The 21,774-nt window shown below is 36.0% G+C and overlaps 1 protein-coding gene across 6 annotated transcripts in view; it reads left to right on the top strand.

Moving 5' to 3' along the window:
* SEMA6A (semaphorin 6A) overlaps nt 1-21,774 on the top strand; it is a 140,237-nt gene that overhangs the window by 98,559 nt on the left and 19,904 nt on the right. For 4 of the 6 annotated variants that reach the window (XM_072141046.1, XM_072141074.1, XM_072141065.1 and 1 more), the window contains one exon: nt 16,698-21,546. The exons of the other annotated variants lie outside the window; for them this stretch is intronic. In XM_072141046.1, coding sequence (XP_071997147.1) covers nt 16,698-17,878 — 1,181 coding nt within the window. In that variant the 3' untranslated portion in view covers nt 17,879-21,546. Of the gene's footprint in view, nt 1-16,697; nt 21,547-21,774 lie in introns of those variants that run through there. 6 annotated transcript variants of the gene reach the window in all.

Here is a 21,774-nt window from a genome sequence, read left to right as displayed (position 1 = left end):
GGTAAATGCTGCCTACTTCCCTGTTTTATCTTGATGTCTCCTAGTGTCTGGAGCCTTCCCAGCTTACTTAATGAGCTTGATAAATTAGGCGCAGTTGTGAGCTGCTCTTCTTTCCTCATCACGAGTAATAGAACCATTGTCTTCGAGGTTGAACTTCGGGTTTGTTAACAATTCGCTTCTTGTCTTCCTGCTTCTCTAATATATTGTCATGGAAAATTATTCCACGTAGATCACTTTACGTTCTTGTTTACTCTTGACAAATCATGATTAATGATGGCATTTCAGTAAATATGTGACTTAATCCCTAGGTCTCAAAAAAAGGTAGCTTACAGCCTTGCAGACTGAGATACCAAAATTGTTTATGTGCCTATATGTTTAATATGTTTAATGTAATACCTAGTTAAATTTACATTACAGGGGTGATCTAACAGACTGAGAGCTTTAAGTTGAAATATGCTTGAAACCTTTTTAAGACAATCTACCCAAAATTGCATTGAAAAGTAACCACTGGGAAGTGGTCTTTTCAAAGTAGAAAATTACGTCCAGAATTCTGAGGACTCATTTTAACACTGTATCAGAATTGTATTTAGAAACCCAATTCAAAGACAGGGGGAAGAAGCTTCTAAAGACATCTGTTATTGGGTTTGGAAAATATGTGTTTTGTTGGCACACTAGTGTTAAATTCCCAATTGGCAAGCTTTTGGGTCGAAACGGATCTGCTTTTGGTTGAAGCTCCTCCTCGTCGTGGTTGAATTTCTTTTCAAAACACAATTCAAAAACCGCCTAAAAGTCTTTTACAGGTAATCTGGTCTGCATAATAGGTATCACTGAAATCAATTTGTGAGTCCATACTAGAGCAACAATATATATTCACTGAAATGTGTAGGCGTGTGATGATATGATTTATTATACCTCTGTACATCTCAGTGAGTAGGGTCTGGATAATGGGTTGGTTTCTGGACAGGTTTATTTGTAATAAATAAAATTGAAACACTTTTTATGAAACATTCCTGCCAAAATATATTCCAAAAATTAAGCGCCATTGTTTAGATGAAAATACACCACATAAATGTGACCAGTCTCCATTAACAGATCTAGGGTCTAGTGCTGGCAAAAAGTGGTAGATTGTTGTCGTTAGTGGTGTGTAGAGGATTTAGTTAGCAGTTTTTATATTGTTGGAGCAAGGTTTGATCTCTTGGTTAATATGAGCACCTGTAAACACTTTTTGTAAAATTGAGAACATTTCATGTTTGGAATTACTTTTTATCAAGGCCATATCTCCAGCTAACTGGTTGCTCAACACTTTGGCAAGCAACAGAGGATATCTTCAGCTGGCTCAAATCATGTAATCATATCCAAATTTGAAAATATATGTATAAATATATATATTATTATTATTATTAGTGGATTATTCGGCATATATTACCCCTAAAAATATATAGATGCCAATATTTATATGGCGACATCACAGTGAACTAGGATAACTAGCTGATTAAGTGGAAATGTTCTCAGGAACAGGAAATGTGTTCCTGTCCAATGACATGATAAGAATAAATGCCCTGCAGATGTGTTGGAAAACTCCTATTGGAGGGATGCCTAAGTGAACAGTAAAATCACATTTGCCAAAGTAACATAAAATAAACCAAAAAAATAAGAAAAACAGGAAATTGTAATTAAATTGAAAAGGTTTGCAATGTTTTATTTAATTTATACAAAACCTTTTTGTAATGAAAGTTTTATATTTCTATTAAGAATGCTAGTAACTAAGTGACTGCAGTTTTTGTTATTACGTTAAATTACAGTTAAAAGTACATATGCAAAATACATGACATTTCAAATCTAGCTTTTTACTATGTGAATTCACCTGTTTTATAGGTCATTTAATCTATAATAGAGCTAAAGGACACTTAGGACTGTGTATGACCTATTCATAGAACACTCTAAATGCACAGTGTTAGTTTTCAAGACATGCTCCATTTCCACTGTGCCTTCTTTTTCCATTGAGGTTAATGGATGTAATGGACTATTTTTTAATGGTGCTTATGGGTTTTCTGCCCCAGTTCAAAATCCAAGTTTAAACTTTTGATAAACAACCCCCCAGATCTGTTCATTGGAGTGGTAAAAACCCTGGCTGAATGCTGACTTTTCCTTGGGGCATTCTGTCTGGAGTTCTCTTTCATTAGACTTAGTCAGTTATATTGATGTTTACTGGAGTTGACTTTTCCTTACTGAACACAGAGGTCAGAGCTTAGAATAAACAAGTGGGATGAGATGACAAGTAATGTTAGTCTAATGGTCCTTCTATTCCTCACACACGACTTGTGGCCGGGGACATGAAAGAAAAGGGTCTGAGCATTCACTACAAACATTATGATATTTTTAGGTTTCAAACTGAGGATCACTATGACCAAATGATATTCCACAGTCAATTGAAGTCACAGTCAAAATCAATGTTAAATACTTCAATAGTCATTCAGTGGTTTTGGGTTAAAACTAAACAGTTTTGGATGAAGACAGAGACTTGTAATTGATAACCTGTACAGTGACTCAGATTGATAAGCATTATAGTAAAAAATTATATAATTACGTTAAAACATCGTAGCTTGACAAATCATGACCAGATATTTCACATTTCACTTTAGACTGGATATTTTTTTTTTGTGTTAACATTCTTTTTAAAAGTCAATGGAGAGATCTACCATCCATATTTTAGCCTATGAATAGCAATCGTTACATATCGATTTTTTTTTTTTGTTTTTTTTTTTGTTTACCGGTACATCTTGGCTCGGCGATCTTTTGAAGAAATACTTTGTTAAACAGTGCAACGTTATTATTTTGCCTTGTAGAATGATGAGAGCTTCTCAACATACCACTTTTTAGTCAGCAGGGTTCATGGGGCTCTGTTGGCATATGAAAAAGCATTGTGTCGATATATTTGAGAAAACGAAGGTACCTGCAGATAAGCAGACCGTTTTTCTCAACCGAATTGCATCAGTTTGGCATCGGTTTTTTCAAACCCAATAGTTTGAATTGATATTCATTGTCGTGTACATCTTCCCTATTTCTAACAAAAGTGGAGTCAGAACTTAAAAACGCTCTATGCAGCAAGGTTTTTCCATCATGTTTTAGGTCCATGCTACACCATATCTCCTGACATTTCCCAGTGCTCTATTTATCCTATTTTTATTTTATAATCCATGTAAGAAATCAATGAAAAAGGTATAGAAAGCAAATGTGTTAAAAAGAAATAAATAAAAATGTATCCATCACAAACATGCTGTATAATCTCTCCACAGAGCTTAGTAGGATTTTTGCTTTGTCTTTTAACAGGTGAATAAACCATGCATGGATTAACTGTGTGTATTTGGATTACATAAAAGTTACCTTGCATCTTACATTTCCACTGAAAAAATAAACTATTCATAGACATTACTAGAATAGTGCCACCTTGTGGTCACATTGTTGTGTCGTTTAACGTTATTGATAAGGAGACATCTGCCTACTGCAAAATCTTTAATCTTATAATCTGTCCGGTCTTAAAATATAAGCATCAAGCCAGTCTCTGCACTAAAGCTCTTGACATCTTCTCCCCTATCGGGTATCTATTATACACATCAGTAAATACATAAAGGCCATTGTTTTTTGTGGGTAAACATTTCTTCACAAAGATTTAACTGGCCTTTGTGTTGACGACGCAGTTAATGTATTAAATGTTGTGACACAAAAAATCACTCCCCTGGTTTTGATGTGCTCGACTCCCTTAATAAAAGAGGACATCTCATTTCAATTCATGCATTAACGTTACACAATATAAAATGACACATGCTTAAGTCAATGTTTGCCCAAGAATATTTATCAGGGGTAAACACGAGGATGCAGCGCTGATAAATAGGCTTATCAAACTTGTGCTGTATTTACATAAATTAGCTCTTACGCTGTGATATAACACGTGAAAATGCAAATGTTAACATTTGCATATGTTTCAGCAAAGTTGACACTTTCAGAGGACAAGAGGAGACTGTAATGTGTTTCTTAACTGTATAATGCACATATAATGTATATGCTGTATATATGTGCCCTATGGCTATAAGGGGAAAGATTGGCAAGACTGAGTGTCACCCACTTATTCATTGCAAAGTGCCAACATGATGATTTGAGCAATAATTTATTGCTAACATATCGCTCCGTGCTATGCCACCTATTTTAACAGTATTGGCATCCTAAGGACACCAATTCCCTTGAAAAAAAGGAGGCAAACTTGGATTATCATAGTAGCCTCCCTCCGGGGCCTCCAAACAGGAAGGATCATTGGGGCCCCAAGCAAGAGCTGCAATGGTAATCTAACCCTATCTGCACATCTTCACTTTTCCTCTAGGTCCAGGTGTGGTGCTTTAAATTAGAACTGAATGTAGCACTTAGAACCCTTTCTGTGGGCACATGGGCCATTGCCCCAGCACAGAGTTTGCCAGACAGTGCTCAATGCCTCATCCTGCAGTCCCAGTCAGCCAAGGATGACCCACATGCCCACAGAGAGGGTCCTAAGTACCACCTTTGGCACCCGTGATATAGGTTCCCAGCCACTGCTCATTGGTATAGGCACAATGATAGAGATATTCCATATATTAGCATGTTTGTCAATTATGAAAATGTTATGAATAGGAAACACATAGCGACATAGAAGAATAGTAATATAATAGCCACCAATTACTTTTGTATATATAATTTTTTTTTCCCTAGCCATCCCCATTTTTTTAACTATCAGTGACATTAGTTTTACCACTCTGTGTAAGTGAACTGTCAAGTGGGAGGTCTCTGCAGTTTAGTGTCCATAAGACATAATGTCACAGATTGTAAGAAAGCTAGAGAAGCTAAAAGAACAAAAGCTATGGAGAAAGTATGGCAGTTTGAACCAAAAGACTCTTCTGAGTAATGTAAAAAAGTGCGCTCTTCTGATCAGTAGATAAGGGTCCTATGGGTTATAATAGATGAGGGTCCTGAAGGGCCCCTCAATTATATCAAACTTCTTAATAGATTGTTTGAATATTACATTCTTATATAAAGAAGACTCAACGCTTGAGCTGTGCCTCCATTTGTGGTTTTAGAGGACTTCTTAAAAGATTGTAAACCAATCACACTTGCATGCAGGCATGCACCCCCTCTGGAAGGATCTGCTCTTCTTTTAGCAGCTGATGCATGTGTTTTTATGTAAACAAGGCTTGAAAATTATGCAAATGAGCTTGATGGGCCTCAGGTACCATTAACATAATTTGCATAACTTTTAAATCCTATTTTTGTAAAAACAGGGTCACTAACAGCTAAAAGAAGAGTGGATCTTGCCAGAGTGGTATATTCCTTCAAGGTTGGATTTGTATGTGGTATGCCTGCATCGCATAGGACCAGGCTAATGGAGATAAACTCCCACTGAGCAAAAAGACATGCACTTCTTTATGCTGTTGGTTTACCCCATGACTTCTGATCTTTGCAATTCCTCGTTTGACCCCATCCTAAAGAAACATATACTTGCTATTATAAATATGTTTTGACTATCCATATGGTATGTTGTAATCCGGTGTTATTGTTAGTGAAATAAAAAATGGCTGCCAAGTGGCACAGTTCACACATGCTCATAGGCAGCTGCAGCGTCCTGTTCATCTGTCGATAAAATGCTCAGCTGAGGCACCTGTGATAACACTGATAAATATTTCAGGAAGCAGATGTCTCTCCAATCTGAAATGGATACCAGTCTCCAGCTTTCCGTTCAGTAAAAATGAGACCTGCTGTTTTTCCATTACCTCTTTCTTTTAAGACCTATATACTTTTCCAGAAAGCTTTACACCTCTCCACATAACAAAGTGACTATTGTCATAGCATGCCCATTTTTTGGGTAAATTTTATTATGTGCTAAGAAACAGTGTTTCCTTGTCAACTCGACTACGGCAAGTAGAGTTTAAATTGATGAAGGCTCTATAGTTCTGTGATCCATTTTCCTACAAGGACATTGTTTCCAGTATACCCAAAAGGGTTGTGTGCTTAGCATATGCACATATAATTATATTTCCCAGATGCAAACCAGAGCAGTTTGCGGTATCAGCAGAGAGAATCTAGTCCAAGAACTCTAGTGTGATCTGATAAGTTTGATAAGAAGCATCTGTTTGCAGAACTCTTGTCGTGGACCTCATGACACCATCGAGGATCAGATGCCCTAATTCTGAATAGCACATTTCCATCTGAAATAGAGAAGGTGGTATAGATGGTTTCTCCAGCTGTATTGGTCTGTAATGGACACGGCAATATTTTATGTGACTTCTGTAGAAGTAAGCGATGCTGTCAGCACGGTCTGGGGTAGCCTTGTCTATGTTTTTAGTGTCTCCTGTCTCTGTTAAGCCAAGGATCTGTCATTACTATTCCCCTTGTGATTAACAGCTGATAGAGATGCCAACTGGTCATTATACTTTTTGGCAAGCTGGTAAAAGCTTGACTCAACATCATGAAAACAGGCACAGTATTATGATGGGATGCAATACTATTGAATCCATAGAGTCAAATAACATTATTGATTTGGGTCAATTTTATTTGACTATATTTGTTATAGAAATCAACCTTGCCTTTCCTTGGTCAGCGAGTACTTATACTGTAAAGTCACTATAAGGGCTCTCCAGCTCACCCAATTGACCACTTGCTGTTTTGTCCTCAGCACGGATGTAAAGTCTTCAAGCAGACCTCAATATTAACATGAAAGAGTTGAAGCATCCAGCTCCATAAAAACAGCTTTCCGCTTTATTAATCCATTTGTTAATACGTTAAACACATCATATAAAAAGCCGACGCGTTTCTGGTGTACTAGACACCCTTACTCATGATTCTACATGACTGCATAACTTTAATTTGATCCCTTTAAAAGAGGAATGGAGATTAATTGTACCTTCCAATAGGCATCACTCCCACCTCCCCCATGGCTCAAGTGGCAGCTTCCTGTCTCTGGTGCTTCCAATCCTGCCAGATCTTAAATTTTATTATGCACGTGACTGGTGAGTCAACCGATTACCCTAGTGGGCATGAGACATTCTTTGAGACATGGCCACGGAAGCCATTAATTGGCTTAGTGGTCACATGCAGAATAAAATGATTATTAAAATCTGCTTTCAGTGTTAGGAGGTTTACAAAGAAGATCTTTTTCCAAAATTACAAAGCTTTGTCTTGCGCATTGTTGGAAGACTGGATCGTTGCAGACTGAGAGCCGCCACTGGAGCCTTGGAAGAACCTCCACTGTGGTAAGTAGGTGGGGGGTTTTTTCATAGCAAATTCTTCCAGCTGAAGGGTTTTCAGTGGAATTGAAAACCCAAGAAAGCCTTAGTTTACAGTACACATGGAAATATGACGTGTACAAAAGCTATAGCAGTATATAGTGTCCAAAATGGCAAATGATATTCAAGTATTTTGCATTCATTTAAATGCTAGTCTATGGGTGTTTGCAGTCTGAAGCACTTCCTGCTATAAAGATTAAAAGCAGCTCTGATGTAGACCCGTAAAATAGAGCAACAATACAGTGCAGGCTGAGTTTTATATGTCTGTTACAGTGGCTTTGCATAAATTACATCAAAATGTTTTATTAAAATCATGGGGTTTTTGCTCTATTCTTCTACAGTTACCAGCTCTATGGCTGCATTATGCGTCCTCAACCAAATAAAGCTAGACAGGATTTGTCAAGCAGACTTTTCAATTAGGATGCATTAGCTTTATTTAGATGTATCCACCAAGGACGTCTCTCAGATTTATTTGTCCTGGTGCTTGCAAGACCAGACTTTAAAAAAAAAAAAACTCCTCTAGACCTTCAATGTGATTGCTGTCTCCCAGGTGAAGGTTAGAAGCACCTGAATAATACATTGCACATGTTTCTTAACGTTAGTTGTAAAAAAGCCTCAAATGACTCAATGGAACAAAAACACAGATCTAAAATTAGAGGCTTAAAAGAAAATTATAATTAGGAACAAAAATGTTTTTTATCCCCTCTACCCAAATTCCCAATATAGAAAGTAATATACAGTAGAAATCTAATATTACAGGAAGGGCAGTCTGTAGATTGATAAAACAAAGGTCATATGCCTTGTAACAGACTTGAAAAGGACCTAAAATATTTACAGGGTAGTAAATGGCTAAAAATAATGTATTTATTCTCCAGAATATGCACCAATGAGCGTTGTTTGGTTCTGCAGCTCCATTATATTTGCTTAAATTAGACTGAGCTGTAATACCATAAACTTCCAATTGACAGGAGTGGTGCTATTGTCTTGTGAGATGTAAAGCAGCCATTTAGTCTGTCAATAAAACGTTTTAAATCATTGTGGTAGACTAATGCATATTACATCAGAGGTCTTAGCACAGACTCATGTTATATACTTCTGGGACAATATTAGTTAATTCTCTGCATGTTTCCTGCAACTTTGTTATGACTCTGGCATAAAGACGGCTTCCCTATCCAAATACAACAATCGTCTCAATTCAGGACTTGCAAAAAAGGAATATATAAATGGGAAATAATTGCTCGCAATTTCACTAAGCATCTCTGATGTGCAGATTATAATTGGCACAACAGGCAAATGATATCTCGAGGTGGTAGGAAGGCAAGTGGGCTGAATCACATTTATCCGCGTTAAGCTTCGCCTGAAGATGAAAAGCTCAAAATAGCTTTAACACCCACTGCATGCAAAACTTACCGGCTGCAACACGCTCCATTATTGGAAGTTTGAAACTAATTAGTAGCTTCGTGAAAAAATCTTGTCTTTAATTTAGGGCATTCCACGTCCATTTGCCAATGTTTAAGTTTCATACAAAGCCATCTGTTCTACATTACTCTCTAAGCACTAAAGTGAAGACGGCTTCTTCAAATACTTTTTCAAACGTGCCAATTGGTTTTGCATTTAGCTAACCGTGCACAGCGGAACAGGCGGAAGACACAAGTGTTGGAGATTTCGGGTCTGGTACTGAAAGGTTCATTGGCCAAAGTGAAACAGCTTGACTTCGTGAAAATATATGTCGGTGTGTAATGTATGAGAAGCTTTCCTTAGCACACAATACAAGATTGGAATACTTTATATATTGATTTTGTCAAGGACGAGAATATGTTGACATAGAAGTCTCTTGCAGCCGTTTCCGTGACTGTCTAGTCATCTGCATAGAGGTTTCGAGAGGTTCATGCTCATGCTGCACAAACTTCTTTCACTTGCAGAAACTTTTTGGATCTTCTGCAACAAATCTAGAATGTAAAATTTAAAATTTCAGCAACAAATCTGCCACCTGTCATATCCCATGAAAGTAAAGCAAAGGTCAGCAGGATGATCAAGGAGGTTTATCCAGATCTAGCTTTGAGGATGCATCATTGATAGATTTAGAGCCTGGAAAACCTCGGTAACCATTTCATCACTGTGTCTGATTTGGCCTTTGTGACTATCATTTTTCTCATTTTATTGCAAAGTGGATTTCACTGGTAATAACATCGCTGTACTGAACAGACCCAAGTAAATTGTACTTTTCTTCTTCCTAGACAAATTGTACTGTCATTTGGCTGTGACAAATACATATTTATGTAATTTTGTATTTTCTAAATGGAGTTATTACATTTACCCTCAATTTTCTCTGCCACAGAGAAACGTGGCGAATTAAGATTGCCTCTTAGCAGTCTGCCAGTTTGTGTGTGGAAGCTGTTGGCAATGTTTCTAAGGGAGATGCCAGGATCTGTGTTTGGGTCTCTTGATTGATCTCTTAAAGTCCTTGAAACTCAAATATGCACCAAGAGTCCATATACCTTATTTGAGATCACAGATTCTGTGTCGCCCCCATTACACTGGTCAGTTAACGGTTTTAACCCGGTTTAACCCATTATCTCTGGGGTGTATGCATTGTAGGGACATCATTTATATATTCTACAGGCTGCCTAAAAATGACCATTGTCTGATAACCTTGAAAATGGAAATGTTGGAATACTGCTTGTTACAAAATCTTCAAAAGTTTTTGGAGGGGATTTAATATCACTTTGGTTTCTTGTACTACTTTTTGAGACAATTGAGGGCATTTACCAGGACTTGTACAATAGTTATCTGACATACAAGTCCTAAAATAATCTAAATTACTAGATGTAAATGGGTGTGACCAGTGGCAGAGTGGGTGGTGCAGTTCATTCCTTCCATTCTGCCTGCAACCGCTCAAACGGAACAGTTTCTTGTTAATAGCTTACATTTGCGCAGCCCAGCCACCAGATAAGTAAGAAGGCCAGAGCTTCCTGATGTATCTGGCACTATTAGAGGGGTGGCAACATGTGTGACTTATCATACATTTTCCCAATTTTGTCTCCATTAAGGCTTTTTTTTGTCTCAGTTGAGACATTTGTGTCTCAAAAAGTAGTACAATAAATGTGGTGTGGTGATAATTCTTACCCTTTGGGGAAGTGCAAAGGGCAACCAATAAGCTAAGATTATACTGCTGCGGGAAAATAAAAGCTGAGCTCTGATACGTTCATGAGCAGCAACACCATTTTTGCTCTCAGACACTTCTGATAAATCTCCCAGTTTGATTCTAGACAGCAATAATGACTCCACACTGTTAAATTGGATTGTAAACATGGATAATTTAGTACTACAACTACTAACTACTTATTCACTACTGTATTTAAAAGAAAAATCATATGTATCGTTATTGATACTCTGGTTGTAGAGAGGGATGCTGTCATAAATACATTAAACATAATGTTTTAAGTAAATATTTTAACACCCTGAAAATCAAACTAAATGGCTTTGGTAATGATGTACACTAATTATACAAATATCATGTCCACCAGCCCAACCCCTGGACAGAATGGCCTGATATACAGCAGTCCGTTGCCTTTCAATCAAATATAAAGGATCAGATACATTTGATCAACGTCAGCCCAAAGCATCAATTTTTGAAGAACTGTTTAATGTAGATGGTGGCTTTCCGACGCTTCCTCAACATAAAATATCAGGGGACTGTGAGTTGAATTCAGACAAGCCAAAAGCTTTTGTTCTTGATGTAGATAAGCTGCCATCAAAGGTCTAGTAAAATCCTTTTTTTTCCGATCCCAGTTTAAAAAACGTGCACACTCTGCTGATACATATATTAAACCCCTAGATATTTAAAATATATGGCAATATGTATGTGTCCATCATAATTATTTGCTCTTATCAGTTGATAAGCTTCATATCAAATGATTCATTTCTCTCAGCATATTGCAAAATGTTGGTTTACGCCTCTACTTCAGTTAAAATATACATTGGCAAAGTTAAATAAAATATATTGGTTTTATCGGCTTTGGACTATTACACACAGTTCTTTCATGTAGGTTCAATCTTTAGTTTAACTATCAATCTCCTTTTCATACTGAATTATCAATCTATACAGTTAGAGAGGTTTGGCTTTGTGCAAGGAGAACATTGTGTTAGCGCCAAGTAAATGTCCCCTGTTGTTAATGATTAATGCCTCTAAGAGGGAGTTGACCTGTTTTGTGCATTCTTTTACTGAACTGCTGGGTTTTTCAACGTTCACATCAGGGAGATGATAAATTCTTGCTCCGAATCTTAATAATACTGGAGGTTCTTAACAGCCTCCCAAAACAATCTCATAGTTATGATGTGTATCTGTGTACATGCACACAAAATGTTCTGAATGTGAGTGTTTCATGGTGGAGCACGTCTGGAGTGCATTTATTTGTCGTGGCTTCAGCCAGCTCAGCACAGTTTTGACTGTATGCTTTTGCTCGTAGCGCATTAACCTAGGTATAAAGTCAGCTAGTTTCCTAACAAGTGGTTGAATTGAACGCTGCGTCTGCAGAAGCCTGAAGAGCCTCTTTTGTACATATATCTACTTAACCTCAGATCATTAACACGCCACAGTGAAATTTTACAGTACAATTCTGCGGTTTTGCAGTACATTCCATTCTCTGTGTTATGGAGAGCTTAAATCCATGTGATACCATGTTATTTTAACCTGAGTATTTCCAGTTTCAAAAATAAATAAGAGATTTCATGTGGGTGTTTGAACCTCCTCGCACGGACTGCATCAAGACCTCCAGTCTTGGCAATCTTGTTTCTGTAGGCCACTAGGACTTTATTTGTGATTCGACACTTCAGGACCTGTGACTAGGACATCTATTTACAGAGGTTGCTTTCAAGAGTAGGAAAGTTTTTTGTTTTAATTTTTTTCCACCCTGGCTTGCAGTGTCATAAACTATGAGAGATTCAGCAAAGAAAGACAAGAAAAGTGTAAAGGAATGCGGTTTAATGTATAGTTGTGTAGAGGTTAATGGTCCATAATTATTGGATGAGAAGGTTCCATACTGTATAGGAGTGGAGGCATAGGGGTTATATTGAAGTTGGGAAACAAGTGTTGAGTCTAAAGAAGAGGCAGGGGGTGTAGTGGGTTACCGTATATTGGTCTACAAGACCGGGGACTACATGCAGTATGCAGTTTTTCCTTTTATTCATGCTTTACTGCATCTTGTGTTCAACCATATTTTTTTTTTAACAAGTAGGCATGTATACCACTCAGTTGGTAAATATCTACCATGTCATGCCAAATGCTTTCAAGTATACTCCTGGAACATGAAAATCATACTAGGTCAAAATATATTTCACCTGGTAATTCCAATGCATCTTTGACCAACATCTAATCATCACTGAACACCCCATTCCCAAAGAGCGTTATCACAACAGTCACAGAGCTTATGAGTGCCAAATACTGATATGGCTACTGTAAAAGAAAGAGACAAAACTGTTTTTTTTAATATGAGATCATTATTATTTCTTAAAAGAAACTACTACAGCTAAAGTGAAATGGTACTTATTAGCTAAGGATTTGACCAAGTTCAGCCAATGGAATGTGAATTTGTATATGAATGTATAGTCTGCACAGAAGGGCCTTTGTTCAACCCTGGGGGGGGGTCACATGCGTAGACTCTAACAAATCTATGCTAGTGCCTGATCCATCAATCATGTACAGTATAACCGGCCCAATCAATAGAATACATGGCTGACAGCTCCTCGATTGGCAAGATTAGGAGATGTAGACCATGTAGGTTAATGTAGACCATTCAGGCTTTTCTTTGTTCTGTTAAACCAGTATTTTTATTTCTTTTTCACGTTCCATGCTTGGTGTGAACTATTGTTCATAGGTTAGCTTGCAGCACGGCTTTATTGTATTGTAGAAGAGTAATTTCTGGCTTTCTGAATTAGTGGTAGCAAGAAGCAACAAACTTTACTAACTGAAATTAGAAAAATTAAATCTGTGAGCATACAACTATGCCTTAGACCTCATGCACACAAACGTAAATGGGGACCGTGATGGTAGCCGCAAAAACGTGATGGTAGCTAATTTACAGCCTATATTGTGCATATTCAAGGTGCGGTGAATCTAGGTGCATGAACCATTTAGCATGTGCTGAGTGGCTTTGCCGCAAATTATAGAGCTGGTCCTATTTCTACAAACATTTCCTTTGGACATCGGTAGAGCGAGCCGATTAGTCAAAGATATTGTTCTTGTATTCTTCAGCAATTGAATTCCCTAAAACATGTGAAGGAATAATTAGTGAGAATTTGCTCTCCTTTTATTGTTTTTGGCAGAGAACAATAAACATATTGGCAGGTAATTCGCATATGAAGGCCTCTCTGGATTACTCTAAAATTAAAACTATTAGACCACACCCTGCTCTGCCCAGATGTTTTCCCACATAACAAATATATATTTTTTTAATTTTAAACTAAATAATTAAATGAAAAACAAAGTTGAAGAAGTATTTTGGTGTCTTACTATATATATTTTTTTTCAAAATGATGAACTTTTCTAGTTTCACCAACTACTTCCATATCTTCCATTCCTCTTTTCTATCTTTATAACTATCCATTATCATTTCTTATTCTATTGCCCACTACTTATTTTCCATCAGTATTATGAACCATTCTTTTCAAATGGCACTATATCAACGCTGTGAAACTTTTTGTTTTTGATGTCCACACAAACGATTTCTTTAAACAAAAGCAGCTCATTTGCATTGCTCTAAACGCAAATTGGAACGGGGTCTACAGGATATGACCTGTAGACTCTTGCGGCTCCATTGTTCCATTACTACTTGCCATAGAGAAAAGGGGAACTGGTGATACGACTGTACACACAAATAAAGCTAACACAGAAACATTAGGTGGGTACTGCAAGACATTTTATTTTTTATTGTAAATGTTTTCATTTTGTTTTTCTAATTTTATATCTTTAAACCTAGACAAACTGTAGATAATGTACACCTAAGATGCAAGGTGCTCATGTAAAACTGCTACTAATGTCATTCACAAACTTTTAGCAACTATAATAGACAAAGGTGTTGATCATACTGTACAATTTTTTGTGTGTGTACAATAGGAATTGTAGTTTTTTAAGCTTTATATTGGGTAGATTTGGTCACATACATCATAAATTTGAACTGCTTGAACACAAATGTTTGTGAATGAAATAAGTAACTATTTTATTGGGTAAACTTGTTCTTAGTTTAGTTAGATTTTGTAATCTATTTCCTTAAGATAGATTATCACACCTAACTCCTATAATGCTGTGCTACTATGCAGATATTTATCTATAGTTAGATTTTTCATGATTAATTAAATAAATATAACATTTTTTATATACCATGATAAATAACATTGTAGACCATTACAGAATTTAGACATTAATAGTCACAAAACAATTTGCCCTTTCGTTCCAACTTTCCTGACATCCGGAAAGTGCAAAACGGAAAACTAGATATCAATTGAACACCTTGAACAACTCTTTTTGTAATTTTTTTTTAATTAGAGATGGCCTTTGCACAAAAATATCTAAATTTTATGAAAATGAAATGTTGAACATTAAACATAGAAGACTTTCACCTTAAAAATGACCATAATCACACAGACCTTTAGCCTGGCTTGTATTATGTCATGGCTTCTACCATGATCCACCCAAGAATTTTTGATACAGATAATAGACACATGTAACCATAATGACCGGATCAATCAGATACAGTATAATCATTATCTAACCTATAGAAGAACAAAGGTAAAGAAGCACCAAGTTAATACCCATTCATGGAAGTTGCCCAATTTCCTTATTCTGAGCCTAAAACAAAGTCTCATGAAAAAAATGGAATCCGTTTATTGAAGCTAAATCTATGCATCACTTCCCAGTCCCCATGAGAGCTTAGCCATGGTGTAGATTTGACTCCAATAAGTTGACACTATTTTGTTGCATGAAATTCTGGTTTAGGACTTCATTTTTCTTTTTTTCATTTTGTTTTTCTTAATTGATGGTCAACTTGCATAAGATAGTGATCAGAAGCTAAAAAAAATTCTTTTTTCATTCAATGAAAAATTCAATTCCATTTTAGACCAATAAGTTTCTTATTGTAGCATATTTTGCTAGAATGATAAAAGTTTTTAATTAAAAAAAATGTTTACATATGTGTAACATAATACACAAAATACACCTACGTCTTCAGAAAACACAAACTACTGAAATTATCTAGATTCAAAAGGTCTTTTTTTATAATTTTTTTCCTTCTCCCAGTATACAGACATGATATTATTTACTGTTTATCAATGTTTTGAATATTTTTTTAAAATCTCTTTTGTTTCTCATTGTTATATCATATGTACATATCATACTAGAACTGATGAGCATGAAATCTCAAATATTGCAAGTGATTTTTTTTTAATACTATCACCAGTCCATAGGCAGGATTTGTCATGAATGTACAAAACGTTTACCCTTCAAAATACAGCAATACAAGAACTTTTTTTTTATCAAGGAAAATTTTTAAATATATTTATTCCAAGAAGGTTGGGCCCCTGACTTTCTTAATGAATTTTTAAGTGTTAAGAGTATAGAGATGTCACCAGCCTTTTTAAGGAGATTATGACAAAGTCACCATTATTGGTGATATTTGATGTCATTATATCATAACACCAATGATACATTTACCCTTTCAATTATAAATACATTTGGAGCATAAATGATACATGATCCTTACTTAGAAATAATCAGAAACCATAAATCTTTAATGTATCTGGAAATTTTATAAACCTTTTCTTCTGTTAGTTGTGTTTATAGTTATATGATACATTATATCAAGTATATCCAATAACAGAGCTATTCTATTCGTAGTATTCTGTTTATTCATGTACAAACTAATCCAATTAGATATATCCCACTATAATCTCTGCACTAATTCTGACATAAATGATTATTTTTGACAATGTATGACATTTTTTATACTGCACATAATTCATTACATTAATTATAATGCTGTCAGGATTATATTTGGTACATGAAATTCTCCCCAGGTCACTGTTATGGCATTTGGAATTGTATATGTTAATTTTTATTTATTTAATGAAACATGACAATATGACACATTAATTTTCTCTGCTGTCTAGATGATTGGAAAACATATGTGTAGTTGCAGTAGATTTTTTTAAGATTACCAAACAAATAGAGGTAGAATGTGAATTGAATATTGAATATATTATGTAGAATATTTACATGTTTATATATGAAATAATTAGAAATGCTTTGATTAGCTGTAAGCACTTTGCAAAACAAAAAAAGTTCTTTGGAATGAATATATTTTATTAAGTGTAGTTTTTTTTTTCTTTTATCTATTGCAGGAATAATTCGAGAAAGTTATCTAAAAGGTCATGATCAACTTGTTCCTGTTACACTCTTGGCCATAGCTGTAATTCTAGCTTTCGTCATGGGTGCTGTCTTCTCTGGTATTATTGTATACTGTATCTGTGACCATCGCAGAAGAGATGTGGATGTGGTCCAGAGGAAGGACAGAGACCTGAGTCACTCCCGTAGAGGATCAATGGCAAGTGTTACCAAGTTAAGCGGCCTCTTCAGTGATGGTCAGGGCAAGGAGCCTAAGCCAGAGGCTATCCTTACACCTTTAATGCATAATGGAAAACTTGCCACACCAAGTACCACTGCTAAGCTGTTAATTAAAGCTGAACAGCACCACCTTGACTTGGCAGCATTACCCACGCCAGAGTCCACACCAACTTTGCAACAGAAGAAAAAGCCTAGCAGGGGTAGCAGAGATTGGGAAAGAAACCAAAATATTATCAACGCCTGTACAAAAGATATACCACCTATGCCATCCCCTGTTATACCCACTGATTTGCCTCTTCGTGCATCACCCAGCCACATTCCAAGTGTAGTGGTACTGCCAATAACACAACAAGGTTACCAACATGATTATGTGGACCAGCCAAAACTGACAGAGGTGGCACAAATTTCTATCGAAAACCAGAACTCCACTCTAGAATACAAAACAATTAAAGAACATCTTGCCAGTAAGAGTCCTAATCATGGCGTCAACTTGGTGGACAGTTTAGATAGCATACCTCCAAAGGTACCACAAAGAGAAGCTTCGTTAGGTCCACCAAGTTCTTCAATGTCACAAAATGGAATGGGCAAGCGCATTGACATGCACGCTTCAGCATACAGTGTGGAATACAAGAGAAACTATCCTACAAACTCACTAACAAGAACTCATCAGTCGACAACCCTCAAAAGAAACAATACTAATTCATCAAATTCTTCTCATCTCTCCAGACATCAGAGTTTTGGTAGAGGGGATAACCCTCCTCCTGCTCCGCAAAGAGTAGACTCTATACATTTCAATGCTGCTCAAGGGCAGACAGTGACTGTTTCTAGGCAGCCTAGTATCAATGCCTACAACTCACTGCCCAGGTCAGGTGTGAAACGTACTCCCTCCTTAAAGCCAGATGTACCACCCAAACCTTCATTTTCATCATCTATCATGCCCAATGATGCATGTACATAATTGGGGCAGAGCTAATACCAGCTGAAAAGAATTTGCCATGTTGAGCCAGTGTACTGCAACTTCATCTTGAACTTCAGTTTCCAAGAAGGCTATTGTTTAGCTAATGACTCTTTGGAAAGGAAAATGAGATATTTTCTTATGAAATTCTGTGATGTATGGTTTATGTTTGCAACTGCAGGACTTGCACACAACAATGACTTTACCCCCAGAGCATCACATCTCATGAGCCAAAAGCACAAAGTTGAATGTTGAACGTTACCTCCTGGACTCCAAGGTGGAGGGTAGAAGAGTAACCGACAACAGGAAGGAGAACTAGACGCATGACTTCAGTTGATCTAACTCATACTTTAATAATGGCAGACGTTTACTACAAACAGATACTGTGAAATGCCCATCAGTGTTACAGCCACTTGATAAGCAGATGGACGACGAACTGGGCACGGCTACTCTCGATCTCTGCTTCTCTTCTCTTTAATGAATAACATGTGACCAGTTAACAATAGTAACTTCAATTATTTATTGTTCATTTTGTCTTTCCTAAGGAAATGACTGTCCTGGAATTCACCTTCTGAGCAGCTTTGTGGACAAAATTTAAAGAGATAAATGACAATGAACTTATGATTCTTATTTAACATGATACTGCTAACTGGAGTAGTTGAGTTATTTTATTATTATTTTTTTCAAATAAACTGTCAGAGGAAATAATTTTGAGCTGGCATTCTAAAATTTGTGTTTGGATTATGTTTTTACTCCTTCATTTTCCATTCCTTCTTTTTCATCACCATTTCTCAAAATCCTAACTCTTTCAGACCTGGCAAGGGGTTTGTGACTTACTGGTTGAGTATGTTGCAGGACCATCCAGATCGGACAGGAATAAAAGGGGAATATTTATTTTCCTTTTCGTTGAAAGAAATCATTGGCTGAGCCTATGATGATTATTTTTTATTTTATTTTTTAACAAGCCAGGATCTCATTGTAATTTGACTTCAAGTAGGAACTGTAAAATCCTCCTTGTGACTTATCTTGCACTTCTCTTCATATACCATTGCTGTCAACATTGCCTTGTCAGTAGTGACTATTTTTGTGAAGGCACTATTTTGTGTTGTGCCATTCAGTTTTATGTTGCATGTAAGTCGACAACTAAAAATCCACCACTGGTGTGAACTTGAGTAATCTGCCAGCCTTCAAACCATACAAAGACTGATCTCACAGGTTGTTTATGGGAAGACTTTATCTGTGAATAACCTTCTCTTCCACATGTAAATTTGTGCCTTACACCCTGAGTTTTGTGTACTTGTGAGTTGTAGTTCTTAAACCCTTTCCTGACAGATAGATGCAGATATTTATTTAACCATACCCCTCTATTCCTGACTAGTGCAGTGCCTGCAGGGTATGTTGGAGTTCATAACATGGTAGTTAGGAGAAGAATGTAGCGGTAATACAAAACTCCATCAACCCGCCAACAACACTGCAACTGGTAATTCATGTGATCATTCTGGATGTGCCAATTGGAGTCCACCCTTGTGTCATGCTAATGGTATGTCCACTATTGTGGGTGGCATTTTCCTTTCCCAATCTTCTCCTTTCTACACTATAATATCATTTCGGTATGGTGATATAATGCATCAGTTAATGTACTGTCTTCATGTCTGGTGTGCACACTGGATGTAACGCGGAATGTGACTAGCTGCTTTCCGTAAAAACCGTCCTAACCACACTCACAGTATATATGTACAGTCTGAAATGAAGCTAGTTAGTTTAATGCGGGCTGGCTCCTGCTAGAATAGGGAATTCCCCAAGGACACTACACAGAAAAATCCCTTTTGGTGATTTTTTTTGTCCCTTTGCTTAATTTCTGGATATATTAAAAATACTTTTAACATCATCATACTTTTGACACCTTTTTGAGGTTTTTTTTTTTAAACCTAAGAAAGTTTTGTGTTGGCTTTTATATCTGTTTTTTTTTCCTGAAGTTTATTTTCTAATCGACTGAAATGAGTTATTTTGAGACCCATTAGGGTTTGATTTTCAGAAAATCAAGATGGTTTAGAACATTGTGTATAACAAGGGTGGTTGCATATCATTCCATTTCTCTTTTCTGGATTAACTTCTTTTTATACTTTTTGTTTTCTGCAGTTCCTTGTATGTCCAACAGGTTCTTATGTCATTGTTTTCAGCCTGTTTTATTCACATTATTAGTATTTATTTCTGTTTAACTACTGAAATATGTTTGTTTTCAGTGTGTGAGATATATATCTGTTCTGGGGCAATTTATTCAGCTACAGCAAGAGGGGTCAACTTTTTTACACTACAAGCATTAGGGACAACTTATAATGAGTTGGAAAGAACTAAATTAATGTGATAATGTAGATAGTTTACAATGTCTGTGATAAATGGATAACAACATGGTTAAGGAGGATTTAGAATGTATAGTGTATGTCTATTTAAGGTAGGTTGGGCTTACATTTCGAAGGCCTTGTAGTGATTGAGGTTTGGTTGCAATACACAAATGTAGGTGATAGGAAAAGTACGGTAGATATTTCCCTTTAAATGCTGTAAAAAAATCAAGAAAATAAAGCCACCAAGTCAAGATATAGTCAAGCAAAATATTAAATGATAAATGCATCCACTGCCTATTTAGTTGAAGCCAGCTAATTTTTTTTTCTATATAAGTTTGAAAATAAGTAATGAAAAATTATGTTACAAATGATGTAATTTTCAAATAAATTTTTAACTGTTAGCCTTAATTTTTAGGTCCTAATGTAGTTATTTTAATACCAAACAAAATAAGCTCCAAAGATCTCCACACACAGGATGATTTTTAGTCTTCTGTATACTCTAAAACAGATGTAGAAACAAAATCTGTCAATCAATGTGTTTTGGGTGGAGCAAACAAGAGTCCGGTTAAGATTTATTCCGCATCTTGCATAATAATCCTGCTCAAACTTGTAATAATTATCTATTTTAGAATTCAACATTCCTCCTATCATACTCTGCCAGATACATTTAGTTTTACTATATATTTTGCGGAGAATATAGTCCATCTAAAAGACGAAACTTCAACATAACATTTAGTTAAAACGGTTTTTAGATGCAAATGTTGGGCCTAAAAAGAAAAACTTAAAAATAACTAGCCCCACCCATTTTTATGAATAAATTAGTCCGTACTTTAAGAAAGTAACAGATGTCAATAAAATTTAACTGGATTTTTTAAATGTAAATTTATGTAACCAAGAAATACATGAAGGAATCTATAATTAGAGGTTTACATTTCAGTGGGGCTATTTTGGTTAACAAAAAATACTGGAATCCACCCCTTCCCACAAAAGAGACCCTGTATTAAGTTTACAATGGAAAATTGAAAAACATTTTTTTTATATAAACAAGTGGCTCTTTGTCCCCCTGATTTTATATATCTTTGTATTTATTTCAAGCCGGTTTTACCCAGTTTTGCATAAACCTACGTGTGCCTTTGCTATCCACCCTTGCTATACACATAGAGATTGAACAAATTCAGACTCCTAATTGTGTATTGTTGTAAGATATTGTGATGTCACCAAATTTTTTCTTCATATCCCTTAACATCTGATACACAAATTAATGTATGTTGTACAAAAAATGAAAAAAAAAACTTTATTACATAAGGTAATAAAAAAGACTGTTCTAAATTTTGTTGTGCCTTACGTGTAGTCTCTTAAGTTACTTTTCTCAAATATGTTGACAGGAAATGGAAGATTGTTAAAAGAGAAATGCATTTAGCTCTGCTGAAGGCAGAAGAATTGTAAAATGTTTAAAAATAGCTTTGCAAAATTTTGGATGATTTCCATCAGCTTATAAGCATGCTAATTAATAATTCATCACTTCCTTAAAGTAATTCTACCACCAAATCCTTCATC

This window comes from Engystomops pustulosus, chromosome 1 (assembly GCF_040894005.1).
Source record: "Engystomops pustulosus chromosome 1, aEngPut4.maternal, whole genome shotgun sequence".
NCBI classification, from domain to species: domain Eukaryota; kingdom Metazoa; phylum Chordata; class Amphibia; order Anura; family Leptodactylidae; genus Engystomops; species Engystomops pustulosus.
This window is presented reverse-complemented; position numbering and strand designations above follow the sequence as displayed.